This window comes from Ochotona curzoniae, unplaced genomic scaffold (genome assembly GCF_017591425.1).
Source record: "Ochotona curzoniae isolate NIBS_2020 unplaced genomic scaffold, NIBS_Ocur_1.0 contig_3520, whole genome shotgun sequence".
Lineage (NCBI taxonomy): Eukaryota > Metazoa > Chordata > Mammalia > Lagomorpha > Ochotonidae > Ochotona > Ochotona curzoniae.
In genome coordinates this window covers 16,908,073-16,929,364 of record NW_024465894.1, presented here as the reverse complement: position 1 = coordinate 16,929,364, position 21,292 = coordinate 16,908,073, and the positions used below count along the sequence as shown (strand labels likewise).

The following is a 21,292-nucleotide window of genomic DNA, read 5'->3' as shown; positions in this document are numbered from 1 at the left end:
CTTAAATGTGTCTCAAAGGCATACAGATTTTTTTGGTTGTTTTTTTTTGGGGGGGGGGAGAAAGGGACACATAGTTTTTAAAATATGTATCCTAAGTGCAGCATTCAAGTTAGGGAAATGATGACTTCTAAAGTTTAAGAATGTGTAGTTATTTTTTTAAACATACAGGTTTTGGTCGCATCAGTGATGACACTGACTCTTCAAGGAAGCACAGGAAGTCAGCCTGTCTGTGAAGGCACTCCGATCTTCGTTGGCTTCCAGATGGCTGTTGCATTGAATCCAGTCAACACTGAGATTCCAGAAATGACACAATTCTGCATATTTAGAAGTTGTTTCATAGCTTATGGAACATTGGTCCCACAGTAGCTGTAATATCTGCATAAGGAGCACTCTGGCTCAGTTTAATAGCCTGCTGTTTTTTTAGGACAAGAAAGCCATAAAATTTGGCAGCTGCTTGTTTTCGGTTACAATTTCTGCAGAGTTTCATCAGACTAAAGGACTCCATTCCCATCTTTTTGTATTCCTGGGAAAATAAAAAATTAAAAAAGGAAAGAAGAACAAGACCATCAGAAACAAAGCAGGCACTAGATGCATGAAGAACAACATATTGACATTTCCCATAAGCAATTATGAAATCTTTAATTGGAGAAATGCACTGTTTAAACTTATAAAAATAACATGGATCACTGAACACAAGCTTGATCCATTGAGAAAATGCATGCAAAAGATCTCTAAAGTTTTATACAAACATATCATGTGTCACACAAATGTTGGAATCTCTCTTGTTGGGAAGTATTGAGAGTTAAGATCTGCACTGAGAAACAGAGTGCACAGGACTTTGGGAGGCTTCAAACACAACAAAAACGACCAGCCTATCAGGGGCTTGGTGGTGACTATAAACAATTCCAGTGATAGACAAAGTCTATGTCTGTGTTTGAGTGGAAGGAGAATATAACTGTATCAACATCTATCAGTTTATTTGTACAAGTGAACAGATGCTGGGTTCACCATATGCCCCCGTATGCCTTCTAGAAATAATTGAGGTATGTCAAAGATGAGGATCATTCCTTTCATAGAAACTAGGATTTGAAATAAAATTCTTACAGAAGCAGAGTGTTTCAAGTTAGAAATAGTGTGATAAACACTGGCCAGTATCTCCTTCAACAGTTTGACATATTTTATGTTTCTACCAGACCATAGCACTGAACAAATTAATACTAAATACTTTATTGTACTTTATCTCAAACAAAGGTTCAAAACTTTTATGTACTTTATCTTTGGTCAGCAACCTCTCAGAGATGGTGTAGCCAAGCCTCTTTTTATTCCCTTCCTTGAAACAAGCTGTGGATTGGCCTGGAAGACTGCAGAGAGGGCCTTTTCCAGCAACTCTTTTGAAGAACATTAAGGGGACAAGTATGCAAAACTGAACCTATGCTCTAATTTTTGTCTCATTTAGAAACCCCTCTAAAACGAAGGTAAAGTAATAAAAAGTATGGCCTGGCACTTCAGACTAAGCCTCGGCCTACCGTACCGGCATCCCATATGGGCAGCAGTTCCAGTCCTGATTGCTCCATTCCTGATCCAGTTCCTTATTGGTGGCCTGGCAAGCAGTAAAGTCTGGCCCAAGTGGTTGGGCCCCTGCACTCATATGAGACCTGGAGAAAGCTCCAGGCTGCTGGCTTTGGCCCTGGCCCAGCTGTGGGTGCTGTGCCATTTAGGGAGTAAAATAGTGAGTGAAAGATCTTTCCTTTCTCTGTCTCTTTCTCTGAAATTCTCCCTTTCAAATAAAAATAGATAAATGCTTAAAGCAGTTTTTTCCCTGTATCTGGGGTCAGGGGAGAAACAAAGGGAGAAGCCCCACCCAGCCTCCCACCCATCCCAGGTCCCCGATGTGAGGCATGCTCCAAAGGTCCTGCTCAAGCATAAAACGATTTTTATAAAAGAAAATATGAAAAAGAGAGAGAGAGAGAGAGCAAAAGAAGAAGATAAAGAAAGTAAATGTGATTGACATAGTGGAGTTGCAAAAGTTGAAACCTAAGGTCCAGCAGGGAGGAAAGGTAATGGAAAACCCAAGAATTTGGGATACAAATCCTTGGAAAAGCCCCGGATTGGAGAGATCAGTCTGACTGCTTGAGAGAATCCAGAGCTTCTGTTTACACCACCACATGCACACAGTAGGAGGCAAGGAGATGGCACCCACCAAGACTCTACACAGGCACACAGGGAAGAAGAGCACCCACCGAGTCTCAGCGCAGGCACACAGAGAGCACCCACTGAGACTCTGCGCAGGCACACAAGGAAGGAGAGCACCCACTGCGGTCCGCACAGGCACACGGGGAAGAAGAGCACCCACCGAGGCTCCGTGCAGGCACACGGGCACTGTGGAAGGTGAGCAGTGTCTTGCCACAAATAGCCATTAGTAAAGTTCTATACAGTCAACAGTGAGATAGACAGCCTCTCCCCTGTCTCCTTTTGGTTTCTGAGCCAATGTCCCCATGCTTGGATGGCCAGGGCAGTAGATTTAAAGGTGCATCTGAGAAGATGGACCAATCAAAGGATAAAAACCTTTGGTAATGACATCAGGAAAAGGATTGGGAGTGGGGAGGGCATACCACCTGGTGACTAGAAGTATATGTAAACCCCATCCATGCACAAATAATCCTTTTTTATGACATTCACTCTTTTTTTTTAAAGATTTATTTAATCTTATTGTAAAGTCAGATATATAGAGAAGAGGATAGACAGAGAGGAAGATCTTCCGACTGTTAATTCACTCTCCAAGCAACCACAATGGCCAGAGCTGTGCCGATCTGAAGGCAGGAGCCAGGAACCTCTTCCGGATCTCCCATGCAGGTGCAGGGTCCCAAAGCTTTGGGCCGTCCTCGACTGCTTTCCCAGGCCACAAGCAGGAGCTGGATGGAAAACAGGCCTGCCGGGACTGATACCCATATGAGATCCCAGTGTTTGTGCAAAGTGAGGACTTTAGCTGCTAGGTTATTGAGCTGGGTCTGACATCGACTTTTTAATAAAAATAGATAACTAAGGCTCCACTAGACATTTGAGTAAAATCTCTAACATTAAAATATATACATAATATAAAAATATAAAACAAAATATATTAATATAACAAATATATTTTAAAAAGCATTTCAGGGAATCACTAAGGAAATAAGGCAGGAGGAGTTTTCGTTGCATCTGTGAACAATAATCAGGATGCTGGTTAGGAAAGGCAGCTCTGTGCTTGGAGTGGTGGAGGCAGTGGGAGGAACACATCAGTGCTTTTCAAGTGGCAAGGGGAGCGGGAAGAAAGTCGCACAGGGAGTTCAGGATTTGAAATTTGTTCGCTTTTAGGATTCATTCATGCCATGCTATAGGTGTATGCATTTGTCAAAACTTCCCTAACTGTATACTGTACTCGACTATATAGAGTTTGTTGTATATTAATCATACCTCTAAAGCCATTTTTAAAAATGAATAATTATGTAAAAAGATTAGAATATTACAAAATAATAACAAGTTATATATATGAATAGTTAATAACTAAGTGGAAAACTCTGGAAAACAAAATAAATACAAATTTTATGAAATACATTTTATTTTTTAGAATAAAGATTGCATGAATAAAGTTGCATAAAGACCAAAAGGCAAAGTTGAGGAAATCTTTTGGGTAGTATATAAATACAAAGATAAAAAAATAATAAAATATTTTAAATTAAAAATATAGGAAAAGTATAGGGAATATTTTAAATTAAAAGAGCAGTTAAAAACAGACTACAGAAGTCGATAGACATAAATATTGGTTCGAAATTGATTTGAATATGCATATACCAAACCTAAAATCCTGTATTTAACTCTGTGTGTATCATTCAAAATCATCTCATTTGAGTGGAATTTGGCCTCAATAAAAAATAAGAAAAATAGTCTTGTTTTCATAAATACTTAGATACTTGAAGTCAATATTTTAATCATTTATTTATTTTAATCAGCAAGCCCTACCACCTTACCCGTAAAGTATTTAACATCTGAAGCATTCTTCGATTGCTTCTCTCTATGTCAATACTTTGTTCATTCCCCGATGAGTCCTGTTGGGATGGTGATAAAATATTTAAGTAAAATTTACTGAATGCTTACTATTTGCTAAGTACTGTCTTAGCTGTTATAAGAAATATGACTATAATACTTGGTTCTGCCAAATAAACAGCTTTTAATCTGATAATGGTCTGATAAATTAACATAGCCTAACCTTTGTAGAGTTACACCTACATTCCTAGGTAGTTTCTGAGAAAAGTACAAGATTCTGCAGGTTTTTTGTTTGTTTGTTTTTCATTGATAATATGTCCCAGGGTAATATGTGCCCTTAGGACTTTGGAAATTAAATTTGGCCAAGAACCTCTTGCAACTAGGACAACCTTAGTTCTGATCAGTTTGAACTCAGCCAATAGGAGTAAATACAAAGATATAGAAAAACTGCCTTATTAATGCTTTGTCTGAACTTACCTGGTGATCTAGAAGCTCCATTGTTTGTGTACAATTGTGTTAGGAACCTTTTGGATTTCAAGGATACCTTGAAAAAGGACCTGTCATATTATCCAAATAGATTCATCCTCTTGTCTTAAAAAATTTAATTACTTTTCAGAAACACCTCTATATTTTGAAAGTGTAAAGCTGAAATTCCTTTGCAAGAACTCACTCTAACTCCCCACTACTTAATACCTTATTAGCTGAGAACAGAAACTGGGCATGGGAAAGGTGTTGATGAATCTGATAAAGGAGCAGGTTTACAAAGGACTGGGAAGGGGGGAGTGATGCAAGCCTGACCTACTTTATCATTTTTTCTAGGCTAACTCTTCCTATGCAGCCCAACATCATAGGGTAGCTGTATGCTACCCTATGATGTGCTGATTCTTTTGGCCTTCGTGGATAGCTCTGCAAGTCAACACATTTCCTAATTCTGAAAGATTCAACATGGTATCTGAAATCCTGTGAGGCTAAGGGATGCTAACTCAGTACAGAAACTCCTAGATTCTCAATTCCACCAGATGTACCTGATTCCTGATCTTGCCTATGTAGTATCCCCTTTTTTAAGTTTAGAAGGAATTGATTTGAAAATCTGTTTACCTTCTGCTGAAGAATTTTTCAAATCCCTCCAGTAATAATTCATGTTTATCCACTTCCGGTCTGTCTGTCTTTGGATAAATGAGTTCACCCACTTAAGTAATGTTTTTTTAAATTAAATATACAAATGCTATTTTTTGAAATGTATAAAGCTCTTTGTTAAAGACCTGTGAGACCACTGCTTCATCAATACCACAAAACTAAACCAGAAAAAAAAAAAAAAGCTTAAGAAATGGTCTGTGTGTGTTGCTAAATAAATCCTGTCCACTTGATCTATCTGGAAATTGTACAAGTGAATCCATTGTGTGGAAAGCCCAGTGGATTATTAAAACAGCTGAACTTTGCTCTGTTGTTTGCTTGACCACATATGGAAACAATCTGGGGCTACGGAAGCAAAGAGAATGGTGAAAATGAATCAATTGGTCTTTGTCTCAGCTGCTTGGATGTTTCCAGGTTAAGAAGTTCAGGTTCTTTATTGGCTCTGAGTATATCCAGAAAATTCAGTTTGTTTCTATGAATGAAAAAATAATAATAGTCTTGGAGCTTATTACAAAAATAATTCCTTCAGGGTCCCGGCGTGGTAGCCTAGCGGCTAAAGTCCTCGCCTTGCACATACCAGGATCCCATATGGTCGCCAGTTCTAATCCCAGTGGCCCTGTTTCCTATTCAGTTCCCTGCTTGTGGCCTGGGAAAGCAGTTGAGGATGGCCCAAAGCCTTGGGACCCTGCACCTGTGTGGGAGACCAAGAAGAAGCTCCTGGCTCCTGGCTTCAGATTGGCTCAGCTCCAGCGGCCATTATAGCCTCTTGGGGAATGAATCAGCAGTCAGCAGATCTTCCTCTCTGTCTCTCCTCCGCTCTGTATATCTGACTTTCCAATAAAAATAAATACATCTTTTAAAAAACACAATAATTCATTCAAAAACAAATTAGCACCATTAGCAGGCATTAAGCATGCTTTGATATTAGTTACTGGAAAAGTTTTACTAAAAACTTTTACAATTCTAAAGTGCTTTCTGAACTGTGGGTCAAGTTCCAGAGAAATAAGGTGGTAACACAGAGGGAGTCAGGTGAGTAAGATTTTATGTCTGACTTTTCTATCAACATATGGCCCAAGAGAAGACTACTGGTTTCCAAATGTCTTGTATACATAAAGGCATTGAGCCATTTAATGTTAAGGGAAAAAAAAATACCCACACTGTTTTTGTAAATGAAATAAAATTTGAAATATCCTAGACATAAACTTTTGACTCTCTAGATATAAGAATAAATTAAAACAGCAGTTTCCAACATTTTAAAACTTTCACTACCTTTGATGAACATAAAACTCAACATTGTCCTTTAGAATTTTATAAAGTTCTTAAAAATAAAAAATTTATAAAGTTTCAAAAGAAATGCAAAAAAAGGAGAGATTCTGAATGCTTTATTGAACATCTTTGCTGTGATCATAAATTAAATTATAAATTTAAGAAGTCACATGACATCTCTAGCCAATTTTTCGGTATATAAGAGCTTATTTAGGAACAAAATTTTAAAGAACATTCCCAAGACTAGACTTATACTTACCAATTCAACTGAACAATTTTCAATTTCCTCTGCCATGAAACCATTCATCAAAAATGATTCCTCAGCAGTTGATGAAATCATTTCAACAACATCCTGCAAAAGCAAGTCAGAAGGAAGATAGACAATTTTGCTAGTGGTTATCATAATCCAATTTTGCTAAATGCTTTAATCATATGAAAATTCTATTCTCAAACAACTTAAAACCAGTTAAAATATTACCACATTCTTTAGGTTTTATTTTGGAAACATCCCAATAGGCAATCCTGACTTGAATATGCCTGTTTTCTCTTTGCCTCCCACCAGCAAAAAATTGGCATGCCTGTCCCTCCTTTCTTGCTTTCCTTCTTTCTGTCTCCCTCTCCACAGCAGGCCTCACATCTACAGTCTCCACCACTGTGCTGCTGAGACCGCTTTCCTCCAAGGTCTTTTATCTAGCCCCTATGTTCCACCTCTTCTCAGGCCAGGGGCAGGTGGCAGAGGGAAGAGCTCTGCAATAGGCAAGCAGAACCATGCAGCACTGCTGCCACCTCTGCTGGAGCTTTCACCAACAAAAGGGAAGAAAAAAACTATGTCCTCTAGAAGGGAGGACATAAACGGAAACAGAAAGTCAGAATACTCCATTCCCATAATTTCCTTCCTTTTTCATTACTCTAAAAGCCACTGGGCCTTTTCTTCAATCCTTCCCCAAACTTAATCCCCCAGCTAAATCTCTGACCTGAAGAGATTCTTTCAACATAGTTTTTTTCATTTCTGTTTTAAAAAAATTTAGAGGGCCCGGCGCGGTGGCACAAGTGGTTAAAGTCCTCGCCTTGCACGCCCGGGATCCCATATGGGCGCCAGTTCTAATCCCGGCAGCCCCGCTTCCCTTCCAGCTCCTTGCCTGTGGCCCGGGAAAGCAGTCGAGGACAGCCCAAAGCTTTGGGACCCTGCACCCGCGTGGGAGACCCGGAAGAGGCTCCTGGCTTCGGATTGGCATAGCATCAGCCCGTTGTGCTCACTTGGGGAGTGAATCATCGGATGGAAGATCTTCCTCTCTGTCTCTCCTCTCTGTATATCTGCCTTTCCAATAAAAATAAATCTTAGAGACACATCTTATTGTTTAACATACATTATTTATGAAACCTTATGTTTTTGTTTTTTAATTTCTGCCAATTGTCTTTTACTTTAAGTTTCATAATGATTATAAAATGATTATTCAGAGTCAATACTTGGTTTTTTCAAACTTGCTACTTGACTATTTTTCACGTTTGTTCATTTTATTTGGAAGCAAAATAAGAATAGATTTGAAGGATAAAGCATACATATGGTAAAGGAGTAAAGATTCAAAAGAATAGTTACATCTGTCTGTTTCTACTTCAAGTACATGAGAAAAATATATTTTGTTAGAGTGTCTACAAATAACTCAGTTGTAGTTCCCTTCCAAATAAGAATAAACTAGACAAGTTAGCCTAATCATAATTTTTAGTAGGCACACTCTAATAAATGACTAAACCCAAATAAGGAAGAGAGTAATACTTTCAAGTACACTTCCTAGCATACTATCAAACATTTAATAAAACACATTCAATGAGGTTGTTTTTCTTTTCCAGGTCATTCAGTTTCAATGTAGGTTGGCTTTAAATTTCCAGAGTGATTTTCCAAATACAGTGACAATGCTATACACTAGAAAAGCACTGGCTCATTTTTATGGTATGATTATATTTATATATAAACAATATAAACAATAATGTGACATCAGAAAAAGTATTTTAAAGCACATTGTTTCCAACTACATTTTTCAAATAGTTACATTGTTTAAGTAAATATGTCTTCAAAGAAAGAGTTTTTAGAAATTGTTTTGATCATAGGTCCTTGGATAGTCTCAGGTAATTGGTGGATCTTAAAAGATATTCGAGTTAGGAAAGATAAGTTCATGATCAAGGCAAAACAGAAGTCTATTGGCTGAAAGATTCCATGTCATGTTCAAGATGGAGCCTACTAGGTTTCTCAGCATATAACCAGGCTCAGGTAAAGTTTTAATTGTTTATTTAATGTAACATGTAAAGTATAGTAGTCACATAAATACTGTCCTACCTAATATATTATGAAAAAAACACTGATCCTACCTTATGATCTACTAGCGCAAACTTCTAGAAACTACTGTTCTATAGAATAACACAATGTTTCACTCTACAATGCTCTGCTTACTAAAAAAATTATAGAACAGAAAATGAAATGTGAACTATAAATGCAAAAATATATACCAGCATTTGTATTCCTACACTAAGTGGTGTCAAAATAATTCAATGATTTTCTGTTGATAACTCACCTCAGAGCTCATGTTTTTACTGATGTGTTCATGAAAGCTACTCTTAGATCCATTAATCACATCCTTTCCAGTTCGGGACTGAATTAACTCTGGTTTGGAATCTGGGTCTTCCATCCTGAAGGTTTCTGAATTATCAAAGAAGTAAAGAATATTTCATCAAAATATCTTTCAAAATGAAACTGTGATATGATTGTTAAAAAACAGGGTGTCTGACAACTTGGAACCCAGGAGCTCCAAGTCTTACATACTTATTTTCTTTTTCTCCTGTCTCTATCACCTCCATTTCCCACCCTCTGCCAACTGGTTCCTGCTCCACACATGCACATTCACTCTCAACCCATTTTCATGTTACTCTTCAACAGATTTTAATGTCTTCAGGAACAGTGAATGAGGGCCCACTAACTATGTTAGTCAGTGTTATAATTACTTTATGATTTTACAGCAATAATCAATTATTATTAATACTTTATGTACCCTCTGAGTGGATGGAGATATTCACCATCACAAGTTAATTTTATTTGCTAAGTGATTTTTCATGTTAGTTATTTTAAAAGATTATCCAGCTAGATACAAAGAGTTTTCTTTTTGGGAGAATTTATGGGCACTGCCTTTGGAGACAGAGGAGGTAGGAATAAGAATGATTCACATGGTATATATATTTCATTTTAAAAATGAAGTATTTAGGGCAAAAGCAGAGAGATTCAGTACTAAAGCAATAATCTCTTTCCAGTTCAAATACTGTTTTAGAGAAACCATTTATATTTGGATACGGATGGGAAAGCTGTCCTGTCAAGAGCCATCTGGATATCTGTAACATCATTCGTGGCCTATACAAAATTATCAACTTAAAAATTATCCCATTATGGATCTGCTGAATTTTGAGTGCTGTGTGCAATTGCCTCGGCAGGGCTGGACCAGATAATTTCATGGCCCTTATACAGCTCAGAGGATGGATGTTCCCCACCCCTGGAAAGGATTCAATCCCATCTTCACTTTGAAATGTAAAATAAATTTTTCCCCATAACTTTTCCCTCAACATCAAGGGATTAGGAAGTCTCACCTACAACGTCTGGGCCTTCCACTTCCTCTCTTACTGACACTTTCTGCATCAATTTTCTTCCGAGTTTAGAGCCGGAGGACAGAAAGCACTTTGTGAACAACTGAAAAAATACACACATTTTGTTTTTTTGGTTTCTATAAAGCAATTCAATAGAAAGCACATATGCTAAAAAGTAGAAACCACAATCCATATATGCATATTTAGTAAACTAATTCAAAAATGAAGTAATATTTTTTCACAAGTTTAATTTCTATGATACATGTATGTAAATATGCATTTATTTAAGTATGACCAAATACTATGTCCCTATAAAGGGATGAAAACTTTTACCATTTTCAGTTCAGCATGAATTAAATCCTGGGCGGCAGTTGACAAAAGCGTGTCCACTCTTCCCTTCTTCTTCCACATCATTAATCTTTGGGTAGGAGGTGCAAGTTCCAAAACCATGAGTGTGTCCACAAAGGAAGTAAGTTGCTTATGCATATTTTTGCTGCTGATCTCCTTGACAGGATCTATTAGCAGTCTCCTCTTTTTGCCTTTTCTTTTCTCAGCAATGTCTAAATGTAAGACATAGGCATCAATGTAATTGGTCTTACAGTTCCATAAAGCAATAGTCTAGGTGTTGCATGCACATCCAAGAAATGTCTACCACATTAAATCTACAGAGTTGTATCAGCAAGGAAATCCCTTTTCTCTTGCCCTTTTCTTTTTTATTCTACAGCTAGAGTACCTGAGAAGCCAATAGCTATTCCATTTTATTAAGTGTTATTCAAAAGTGCTTAGGAGAAGCTTTGTTGACCTGTTAAGTGGGCAAATAAGAAAATGTGGGGCAAAGTCTCTGTCCTGAGAGAAAGTCAACCAATAACCTTCTAAAACATTTTTATTTGTTCAATGTATTTTCCATTCCTGGAAGCTAGGTCCATAGGTCTAAAAGGAATAATTCTTTAGGAAATTTTAGCAGGTAGAAAACAGAAGTCCAGCTTTTCTTTAGTAAAGCTGCAAAGGCAGAGGCCAGGATTTAAATTTTCCAGAATGGGTGAAGATCTGAGATCAGATGAGCCAGAAGGAACAGGGACCTGCTTGCTGATGGGCATCAGAAACTCCTAGGAATGTGACAGAATCCCAGAGAGGCTGGCTAGGTGATGATTACAGAGGTTGCTTAGGCTCGAACACCACAAACTCCTGGGTTCCTTTGCACTTTCTGTATCCCTCTGGAAACTTTGGTACCACATATCTTAGAATGGAAGGGGGAGCTATGCAGATTGAATTCTGTCAATTTATAGTATAGAGGCTCAGAGCTGATTCCATGAAGAAAAAAAAATTGAAATATTTCATACCTTGCATGATTGAGTTTTATAAATGGAAATTTGCATCAATTATACTACTTAAAATCACTTAAAGGACCTAATTACTTCTCAAACTCATGGTTTATTCCTAAAAACACGCTTGAAGTTCAGTATCAGAAGCATAATGTCTCTTAAGATCCTATTTATTCTGCCTTCTATTTTACTAATTAGACTAACCTTTTTTATAAAGCAGAAACTGTTAGCTTTTTCATTCCTGCACCCATCATTGAATAATGTGTTAATAACTTATCTTAAAAATATTTATTTACTTTTAATGGAAAGACAGGTTTACAGAGGGGAGGAGTGACAGAGAAAGATCTTCCATCTGCTGGTTCACTTCCCAAATAGCTGCAATGATTGAAGCTGAGTCAATCCAAAGCCAGGAGCCAGGAGCTGTTTCCAGGTCTCCCACATCGGTTACAGGATCTCAAGGCTTTGGGCTGTCCTTCACTGCTTTCTCAGGCTATAGGCAGGGAGTTGGATGGGAAGTAGAGGAGCAGGACATTAACTTGCACCCATAGGGGATGCCAGTGTTTGCATGTGGAAGATTAGCTAATCGAACCACCCCACTTGCCCTCCATATAAGAACCAACAACTTAAAATGAACTCAGTTTTATTTTTTTACACTTCTAGCACCAGATATATAGTTTGAATAGTACTGAATTTGATGAACAAATCATCTCAAAAGTTATTCACACTATTCTCTGATTGTAAAATGATTTCATAGATTATAGATTATAGTATTTCATAGATTATTCAGATATCTTCAAGTAAGTTAGCAGTGTATCAAAAATAAAATAAAACCATGAATGCCTCTGACCTGAAAAATCAATTGGGTCAAGGATAAACCTTTCTTCTTCACTTGATAACAATGTTGATTCATTCCTTTTTTCATTTTCAGGTAGGCGTACATGCTCTGGATCATCTGGTTTTATTAATCAAGATCGCCATGAAAATAATTATTAAAAAATCATGATTATGTTGTAAACTAGGCATTACATGAGAAGTAAAGTAAAAGATGAATTAATGAATGATTCGTATGACATCAAATTCTTCTAATCATATTCAGCAGAGATAAAAAGATTCAGACTACATGATCTGGAATCCATAATATTTAGGTCTACCAAGTATTATCATTCCCTTTTGCACATGCAACATCTAAGGCTGGGCTGTAGTCACAGTGGAAGTAAAGATGAATAATAGCAATTGCAATAAGCGACTGACATAAACATTTTATATTCTGTTAAATTACTCATAAAAACACAACTAAATTTTTACTGCCTAATTCTCTTAGTTTTAATTTCTATTACCAGGTAATAAAGCAAATAGAACATTAAAAGTTGTCAAGAATCAAAAATGAGGCTAATTATACTTTTAACTAAGAAAAATCAAGCCAAAGACTTCATATGAAGTAGTGTCATATCAGTTTTAAGTAGGGAAGGTACATCCCCACATTTCGAATTGCTCAAACTGTACATAGATTCTGAAATCATACTACTATTTTTTTTTACCATGTAGCATATATTTTAATGACCTAAAAGCAATGTTTGGGCAGAGTATTTAAGTGTGCTCTCATACTAAATCCACTCTTAGTTAAATGCCCTTCATGATTTCTCTCAGAACCCTATTTTCTATTATGTATTGTAGAGATCCAGATTTTAAAAGGTGCACCATATTATACTACTATTTAAACTCAAAAGTTCTGGTACTTAATTTGAATATCAATATCTGTTCAATTTGTACACAACAGAAGATTTCAGCATACCCATTACAATATCAGAAGGCTCTGGAGGCAGGGTAATTTCTCTGCTCAATTGCCTGTCTTCTAACAGGATATTGTCATCATCTTGCAACAGATTGTCTTGAAAAACACAATGAATAGGTTTGTCAAACAGACATGATTCTATCATTTGTTCACTCATCATTTATTAACATCATACAAAGCACTGGGAAGGGAGGACAGACTTCTAATGTGGGTCAGATCATTTTTCTTTAAAGTCTGATATAGTCAATATAAATAGATATAAATAGTCAATAAACAATATGTAACACACATAAATAAATAAATAAATAAACAATATTTAACACACATAAATTTGGATTCCCAAATTTATATAAATATATATTATAAAGCTATACTGTAAATATAAAATGATAATATAAATCCTGGAAAACTTTGGGATCATTATGCCACAACTATGCTAAAGAAGACAGTGTTTTCTCCTATATTGTCCAGTATATTTTGTGAGGAAATACATAAGCCTCATTTTTTCTCCTCCAAGAATTAGGAATTTATAAAAATAGAAGCAGCAGGCAGTATATCCCAAACTCTAGGGAAAATGTATTTAAATGGCTGGCTATGTACTTACAAAAATACACCATAAACTTTGAAAACTTACATAAAAAATTGTTGACCTCCATGACACAGGAAATTTTAATATGAAGTAAGAAACTTAGTGATTTACACTTGTGATTTGATTATCTTAAATATTTTATTTCTGTGTGACATCATACCAATCATGTCTCCTGCATCTCCTTCATCTCCAAATGTGTCTCTACTGTCATAGAACAGAGATTTTTCTCCCATGAGACTTCCTGAACTATGTTCAGCTACAGGGCCACTGCAATTCAGTAACATGTTGTCATCAAAGAAGCTATGTCTTCTGAGAATTTCAGGTTCATCCCCTAAAAAAATGCACATCATTAACACTGTCAGTCATGGGAACACAGAATTTTAGAGTTTCAAGGAAATTCAGGTATCATATACTACAGTATTCCCTCATTTTAAAAATGTTTAAGATTTATTTATTTTTATTGTAATGTCAGATTCACAGAGAAAAGGAGAGACAGAGAGAAAGCTCTTCCATCTGCTGGTTCACTCCCCAAGTGGCTGCAGCAGTTGAAGCCAGGAACCTGGAGCTTCCTTCAGGTCTCCCACACACATGCAGGGTTCCAAGGCTTTGGGCCATTCTCTACTGCTTTCCCAGGCTACAAGCAGAGAGCTTGCAGTACCCATATAGGCTCCCGGGGCATGCAGGATAAGGATCCAGCCACTGAGCCATCATGCCAGGTCCATATCACTTCAGGTTTCCAAGCAGGATGGAAAGGTTGAACCACTCTCCAGGCCAAGCTTTGCAACATGTTTCTGGGCCTGGGATGCACTAAGGTGAACCCGATCTGCCAACAGCCTACCTTGGAAAAATTTTCTCATCCCTGGTGCAATGAAGCCAATGATGTCTCATAACTATTAGGATCACTCAAGTAACACCCTTGGGAAACTCTTCTCCACATTGAGGTCTCTAAGGCATCATAAAAGGACCATCCCCTATCTCTGGGTGCCAATGTGGTTTGATAGCAGAGAGTGGCCCCTTCCCCTTCCTCCACTGGGGACATAGGAGACAAAAAAAATCAAAACATTTATCCTACCCACCTTCCTCCATACCTTGACCCTCCCCATCCTAACTGGAGACCCACATGGGCTTATATCCTTCTCAACCATGTAAAAAATATTAAATTAAAAAACTTTTCCTCCATAAATATGCATTTAATTTTTTTGATGATGTTTACATAGTTGATTAGGATGGGAAGGGTCAAGACTCAGGAGAAAGTGGGTGAGACCATTGTTAAATTTTCTTTCTTTTCTTCTTATATCTGGGGGAAGGGGAGCAATAATGAGAGAAGCCACACCCAGCCTCCCAACTGCCTCAGTACCCAGGGATGGGGATGGCCACCTGATGTCAACCCACGGTCCCCGATGTAGAGCATTCTCTGAGGGGGGGTCTGCTCAAGTGGTTTTGTTAATTCTGAAGTGCTATACTTTAAAAATGATTTGTATGTAAAAGAAGAATTATATATTAAGAAGGAAAGGAAAACCATAACAATGAGTTTTAGTATTGACATGTACTAGGAAAAGGCAAGAAAACATTGATTGGGGGCTAATGTATACATTAAAATATTGACTATATAGATAATACTACTGGCATTGCTTCAATATAGAATTAATTCATCATATTGTATATAATTTATTATATTTATATTTTAATTATCACTTTGATTTCTCAAATATTCTTACCAAAGCTCTCAGCTTGGAAAAGTAGACTATTGTCATAATCTTCCCTAAGTGTAATTTCTTCTGGTTTACTCTGGTTCTGAGTAAATTGTTCTGAAATATCAATAGCACTGTGGAGAAGCATAAGAAATGTAAGATTAAGGAAAATATGTAAACAGAATACAATGATTTTGAAGTATAAGAAAAAATGAAAAACAGATTTTATTATAAAAAGAATTTTCTCAATAGTATTACTTATTAACACTGGTTTGAGATAAACACACATTGCCAAATGCTTCTTAGTCCTTACTGCACTATCCAACATCATTTGAAATGGATGTTCTCTCCTGATATGGACTGAATGTTTCTGTCCTACCAAAGTTCACAGTTGAAATCTAACCATGAAGGCGAAGATATTAGAAGGCAGGGGCTCTGGGAGTCATGAAGGCAGAGCTCTATGAGTTGATTAGTGCCTGCATGTAAGAAGCCCAGCCAGAAAGCTGCTTTGCTCCTCTTCTCCTTCTTTTAAAAAGTTTTCTGTATTTATTTGAAAGTCACAGTTAAACAGAGAGGGAATAGATAAGGAGAGGGAGGGAGATTATCTATCAGCTGGTTCACTCCCCCAATGGCTGCAATGCCTGTGGCTGAGGCAAGACAAAGCCAGGAGCCAGGAGCTTTGTCCAGGTCTCGCATGTGAGTATCAGGGGCCCAAGTATTTGGGCCATTCTCCACTGACTGTCCCAAGCCATTAGCTCTAATCTCATGAAATAGTTACTTTATTCTCCGCCCCAAATCATATAGTCATTCTTCACTATTTCCCTTAGAGCCATATCTTGTTTGTTGGTGAATCCGGTTGGCTCTGATTTGCAGAGAAATTCATAATTTGACTACTACCACCTTGATAAGCTCAATACTAAGAACTGATTAAAGATACTATCACAGATACCATAACATTCTCCTCTGCTCTTCCCAGAGCTGGATTGAAAGTGTAGCGGCCAGAACATGAACCGATGACCACATGGGATGCCAGTGCCATAGGGCGGAGGACCAGTCCACAGTGCCACTGCACCAGCCCCGCTGCAATAACCTTATCTTAGGATCTCTGCTTTCTTCCTTTCATCCTTATAGCAAATAGGCCCAGAAAGCACGTAGAAATCAAGCCAGGTTTGCCCACTCCTCCATTAGATTCTCTTGTACTTCCCGTTTGAGTAATATAAAAATCCCATTGTAGCCTACAATACTCTACATCTATACCTTAGCTGCCTCTCTTTTCTCATCTCCAACAGGTCAGCTGGTCATTTTCACCACTGCATTCTCACTAGCCTTTGGCTACTCCTTGAAAATGTCCAAGGTGCTCTACCTTAGAGTCTTACATTTGCTGTACCTGTAACGTTCTTCCTCTACATTAGCAAATAATTTCTGCCTTGACCTCCTTCAGGTTTCTGTTCTCATTCAATCAGAAAAGGCTTCCCTTCCCATCCTATTATTTATTTACTTTATTTTTTTATTTCTCTTCCTAATTCTGATCATCACCTAGAATACTATACTTGCTCATCTGTTTATCATCTTTGTACCTAAACTAAAATATAAGATTCATGAGGCCAGACCTGTGCTTCATTCACTGCCCTCTCTTCAATGCCTGGCACATAAAAGGAATCCAATGAATACTTACTGAATAAATAGATGGATACACTGTCCATACTGCAAACTATATACTCAACAGATTTAATGACATTTTTTTGTTGCACTATGGGATTGTCAACTGTATGTATACTCATTAGTTATTAACTTCATTTCATTTACCTTCATGAATTCTGAATAGGAAAGCAACACAACATCAAGAAAATTAAACTGAAGGAAAATAAAATAATTTACTTCATATTATTGGTATCAAAGTCATGAAATTCTTCTGGCAATGTGATAGTACTGTAAGCTGCTTCAAAATTCTCTTTTGGAAGATCAACAAGTCCTGAAAAGAGTTTTTAAAAATCACATTCAGTAAGCAGTAACTCTATACAATATTTTAATGAACTCCCAACCAAATATTTTCTCTCACAGAACTTCTGCTTAGTCTCCTTAACTGATTTTCCTGTACCTACTCCTGCTCTTCTGCCGCTTGTTTTCTATAAAGCAGCCAGACATATTTTTAAAAAGCAAATAGATCAGATGATGCCCACACTTAAAATGCTTCAACAACTCCTCCAGTGCATTTAAATAGCATCCAAATTTCTAAGCAGAGCCTCTCCAATCCTACAAATGATCAGGTACCCTCATTCTCCCCAATATTTATTATACTTCAAACATATTTAGCCATTTTGTTCCCTAAAAATGTCAAGCAATTTTTCCCTTCAAGACCTTTGTTCTGGTAGTCTCATCTGTCTAGAGTATTGTTCCCCAGTATCTAACAAAATGTTTTGCACAAAGTAGATCAAGAAATATTTGTCAAATACAAGTGCTATAATAGATGAACAACTGAACCCTATTTGAAAGGGTATAATTCCACCTAGAGCTTTTGTAAGATTTTAAGTGAAGATAATTTTTTAAGACACATGTGAGTCCCAATTCAACAAATGTTGATTGGGGGAGTAGTATGCGTGGGACACTGAGACAGGTACCATAAGAGTTAGAAAATGAAGCTTCTGTCTCCAAGGAGCCTAAAGAGAAGTAACAAAGGAAAGACCTAGGCATGAATTACTCATAATACTAGGTGGGAGAGATAATGAATAGTTTGAAAGTGGAGCAGATGTTATGTAAATTAAATTTACAATGGATTATATTTATGACACGTATAAATCTCCAGCATTTTTAAATATCAAGGGATTTTTGATACTATTTTATAAATAGCATGTTGCTTAAAGCCTTGAGAATTATGAAAATGGTAACTATAGTTTTTACTATTTCTAATTTCTCTTATAAAGACAAAAACATACAACAAAATAGTTGACTCATTAAAATGAAGTAACATTTCTTATACAAATGTGATGTTAAATATATTTTTTTCATAAATAGATGGGAAGATTGTAAGTTTTGGAACACATAAGCTTTTCTGGCAAACACAGGAAAAGAGGAAGGAACGTAATATAATTTATCTCTAACCATGAAAAGAACATTCAGTCAAAACGAAGTTTATATTCATTATTCTCGCCTGAATATTAGAGCACTGTCAGTTAAAAGATCTCACCTAAATTACAAATACAGACAGGAACCAAATAAAATGAGGTAAATCAACATTGCATATATACCTGGGCGAAATGTCATTTTCATTTTAAGAAATGCTTCACTGCAATCTGCCAAAAGATACTTGGCCTTCCTATTATAGATCCGAACAACTCCCAAAAGAAGATGTCCTGAAGTTCGAAGTGCAATTTTCACCTTTCAATAATTTTTAAAATATCAGAATAATAAAAATTAGGTTCATGATGTTCTTTTAAAATTATTAAAATTATAAACATTTAGTTTCTTTTAAAAAGCAGGTATTTTCTATTCTTATTTAATCACTCAGCTTTTGCCTCACCTTGGAAAATGATTAATTTATTCAATGGAGATAATATGGCATTGAAGTTAAGTGTGCTATTGTTGGTATTATGGGAAGAATAGACTCAGACAGACCTGGGTCCAACTCTGAGGCTGAGTCACACTTAACCTTCCAGAATCTCGGTTAATAAAGACGGCTGTAATTTATTATATGCTTATTTTGTACCTGTCATTGTTCTAAGAGCTTTTAGTGTATTAAAATAATCTGATAACTGCCTCTGTTTACAGAAGAAAAAATGGACTCAGATACATTATGTAGTACACTAAATTAATAAAGTTTAAAAAAGAAAAAGCAAGGGTTAAACATCAAATTGACTGACTAAAAAATTCGTGCTAACTACCACACTTTGCTGAGGTTAAAAGAAGCCAATTTCATAGGATTGTTACAAAGATTAAATAAACTAAAAGGGGCAGGTGTTTGGCATAGTTTAGATGCCTATGATTTAGGATTCTACACCCATATTCAAGTGCCTAGGTTCAATCTTGGCTCTATTCCCTATTTCACTTATTCCTAACGCACACACTGAGAGATAGCCAAGTGATGGCTCAAGAACCTGGGTCCCTGCCACAAAAGTAGGAGATGAGAACTGAGTTCTAGATTCCTGGCTTTGCAGAGTTTAGCCTGTAGACATCTGGGGAGTAAACTAGAGGATGGGAAATCTCTCTCTCTCTCTCTCCTTTCCAGGTAAATAAATCCATAAGTTTTTAAAGCATTAAAAAAATTGACTAAAAAATCCACTTTCAATGGGGGGAGGGGAATGTCAGACTACACAAAATTATGCGATAAATTTCAAAAATAAAAATTAAAAAAGTCCATTCTAGTGCCTAACACCAACTAGCCTTTTAATGATATACCCTGTAAAAACTGAAAAAATTTTAAAGATTTATTTATTTTTATTGGAAAGTCAGAATTACAGTGAGAAGGAGAGACAGAAAGCCAGGAGCTTCTTCTGGGTCTCCCACATGGGTGTAGAATTGTAAAGGTTTTGGACCATCCTCCACTGCTTCCCCAGGACACAAGCAGGGAGCTAGATGGGAAGTGGAACAGCAGGGAAACAAACTGGTACTCAAATGGGATCCCAGGGCTTGAAGACGGAGAATTAGCCAATTGAGCCACTGTATCAGGCCTCCAAAGTTGAAATATTTTAACACAAAATATCCTAATGGCTGTCTTACAGTGAACATAGTACTTTAAATATTCATTTTGACTTATCATTAATCCTTTTTTCGCCTTCCCCTTTAAGTCATTCATTATATTCAATGCAATATTTATTAGGTATCTACTATATATTTTAAATTTTGTTAAGCAATAGAAAAGGATTACCAAGTATGCCTTTATCCTTCAGGGTTCAATCTATTCATGATAAATATCTGAAAAAGTTAATTACCAACAGAAACCAATACATAAACCTTTTTATAGTCAGACAAGTGTTACAGAAAGAGACCATTTGAGAAGTAAAACTTCCTGGGGGCGGGGGGAGCCAGCATGTAGTGTAATGGGTTAGTGTACCTGCAATGCTGGCATTCTAAATGCCATGCACTCACATGGGCATTCCTGATGAATTTCTTGGCTTCTAGATTTGGCCTGTCCCAGCCCCGGCCATTGTGGCTATTTGGGAGTGAACCAGTAGATGGAAGATTTCTCTCTCTCTTTCCCTCTCTCTACAACTCTGTCTTTCAAATAAATATAACAAATATTTTAAAAAAATACTTCCTTGAAAACATATTTTCATGTTACAAATACATTGTAATTCCTTTCTTCTCCAGAAGTCATTGCAAATACAAACTATCATCTTAATCAATAACTTACCTTGGGTGAAATAATTTTTTCAATGGTTATCTCCAGGTTACATTCAAATACTTGGGCCTTTGTGAGTTTTCTCTCCCAGTGAGCTGCAAGCCATATTTTGGCCAATGGCCCTCGCTTATTCATAAGCACGTGGGTGTAGAACATACTGCCTGTAGGGCCTAGCTGTATTTAACTAGAGAGAATGTGAAAAGATGTTTAGAATTTTATCACAAAAATAATTCAGTGACATTTTACAGTAAGTAAGACACTTTCAGTAATTCTATAAAATAACACTCAAATTATCTTCATATGTATCATTCAGTTCAAATTATTTTCTGGTGAAGAAGAGAAGATTATTTAGAATGTAAAATCATAAACTAGTGATAGAACTCTGGCAGACTGTAAACCAAACCTGACTTAAATACATCCTGCTCAATGATATCTTCTTGGAGTTTACTAATTTTGTCCTCCAAAGGGTTGGAGTGATTTTCTTATTAATATGGTCAAATAACGGAAGAAGGCTGAAAA

The 21,292-nt window shown here is 36.7% G+C and overlaps 1 protein-coding gene across 1 annotated transcript; it reads right to left on the bottom strand.

The window, feature by feature from the left end:
• Positions 1-334: 334 nt before the first annotated feature.
• Positions 335-20,929, bottom strand: RAD21L1 (RAD21 cohesin complex component like 1). Its single transcript, XM_040981159.1, has 14 exons — positions 20,786-20,929; positions 18,684-18,813; positions 17,317-17,410; positions 15,466-15,572; positions 13,908-14,078; positions 13,142-13,254; positions 12,214-12,307; positions 10,378-10,604; positions 10,048-10,147; positions 8,988-9,112; positions 7,903-7,905; positions 6,680-6,772; positions 4,005-4,082; positions 335-523 (listed from the first exon to the last, which is right to left on the bottom strand). The coding sequence occupies exons 1-14, from the start codon at positions 20,927-20,929 to the stop codon at positions 335-337; spliced, it is 1,668 nt and encodes a 555-aa protein (XP_040837093.1).
• Between the last annotated feature and the right edge of the window lie 363 nt (positions 20,930-21,292).

Excerpts from the sequence above, each read along its gene's own strand:
- RAD21L1 (XM_040981159.1), bottom strand. The coding sequence starts at position 20,929 with ATGTTCTACACCCACGTGCTTATGAATAAGCGAGGGCCATTGGCCAAA. Across the intron at positions 10,605-12,213 it reads TGACCCAATTGATTTTTCAG|ACATTGCTGAGAAAAGAAAA; the intron begins GTCAGAGGCATT and ends TCTTACATTTAG. Across the intron at positions 524-4,004 it reads AGATGTTAAATACTTTACGG|GAATACAAAAAGATGGGAAT; the intron begins GTAAGGTGGTAG and ends TTATTTTCCCAG.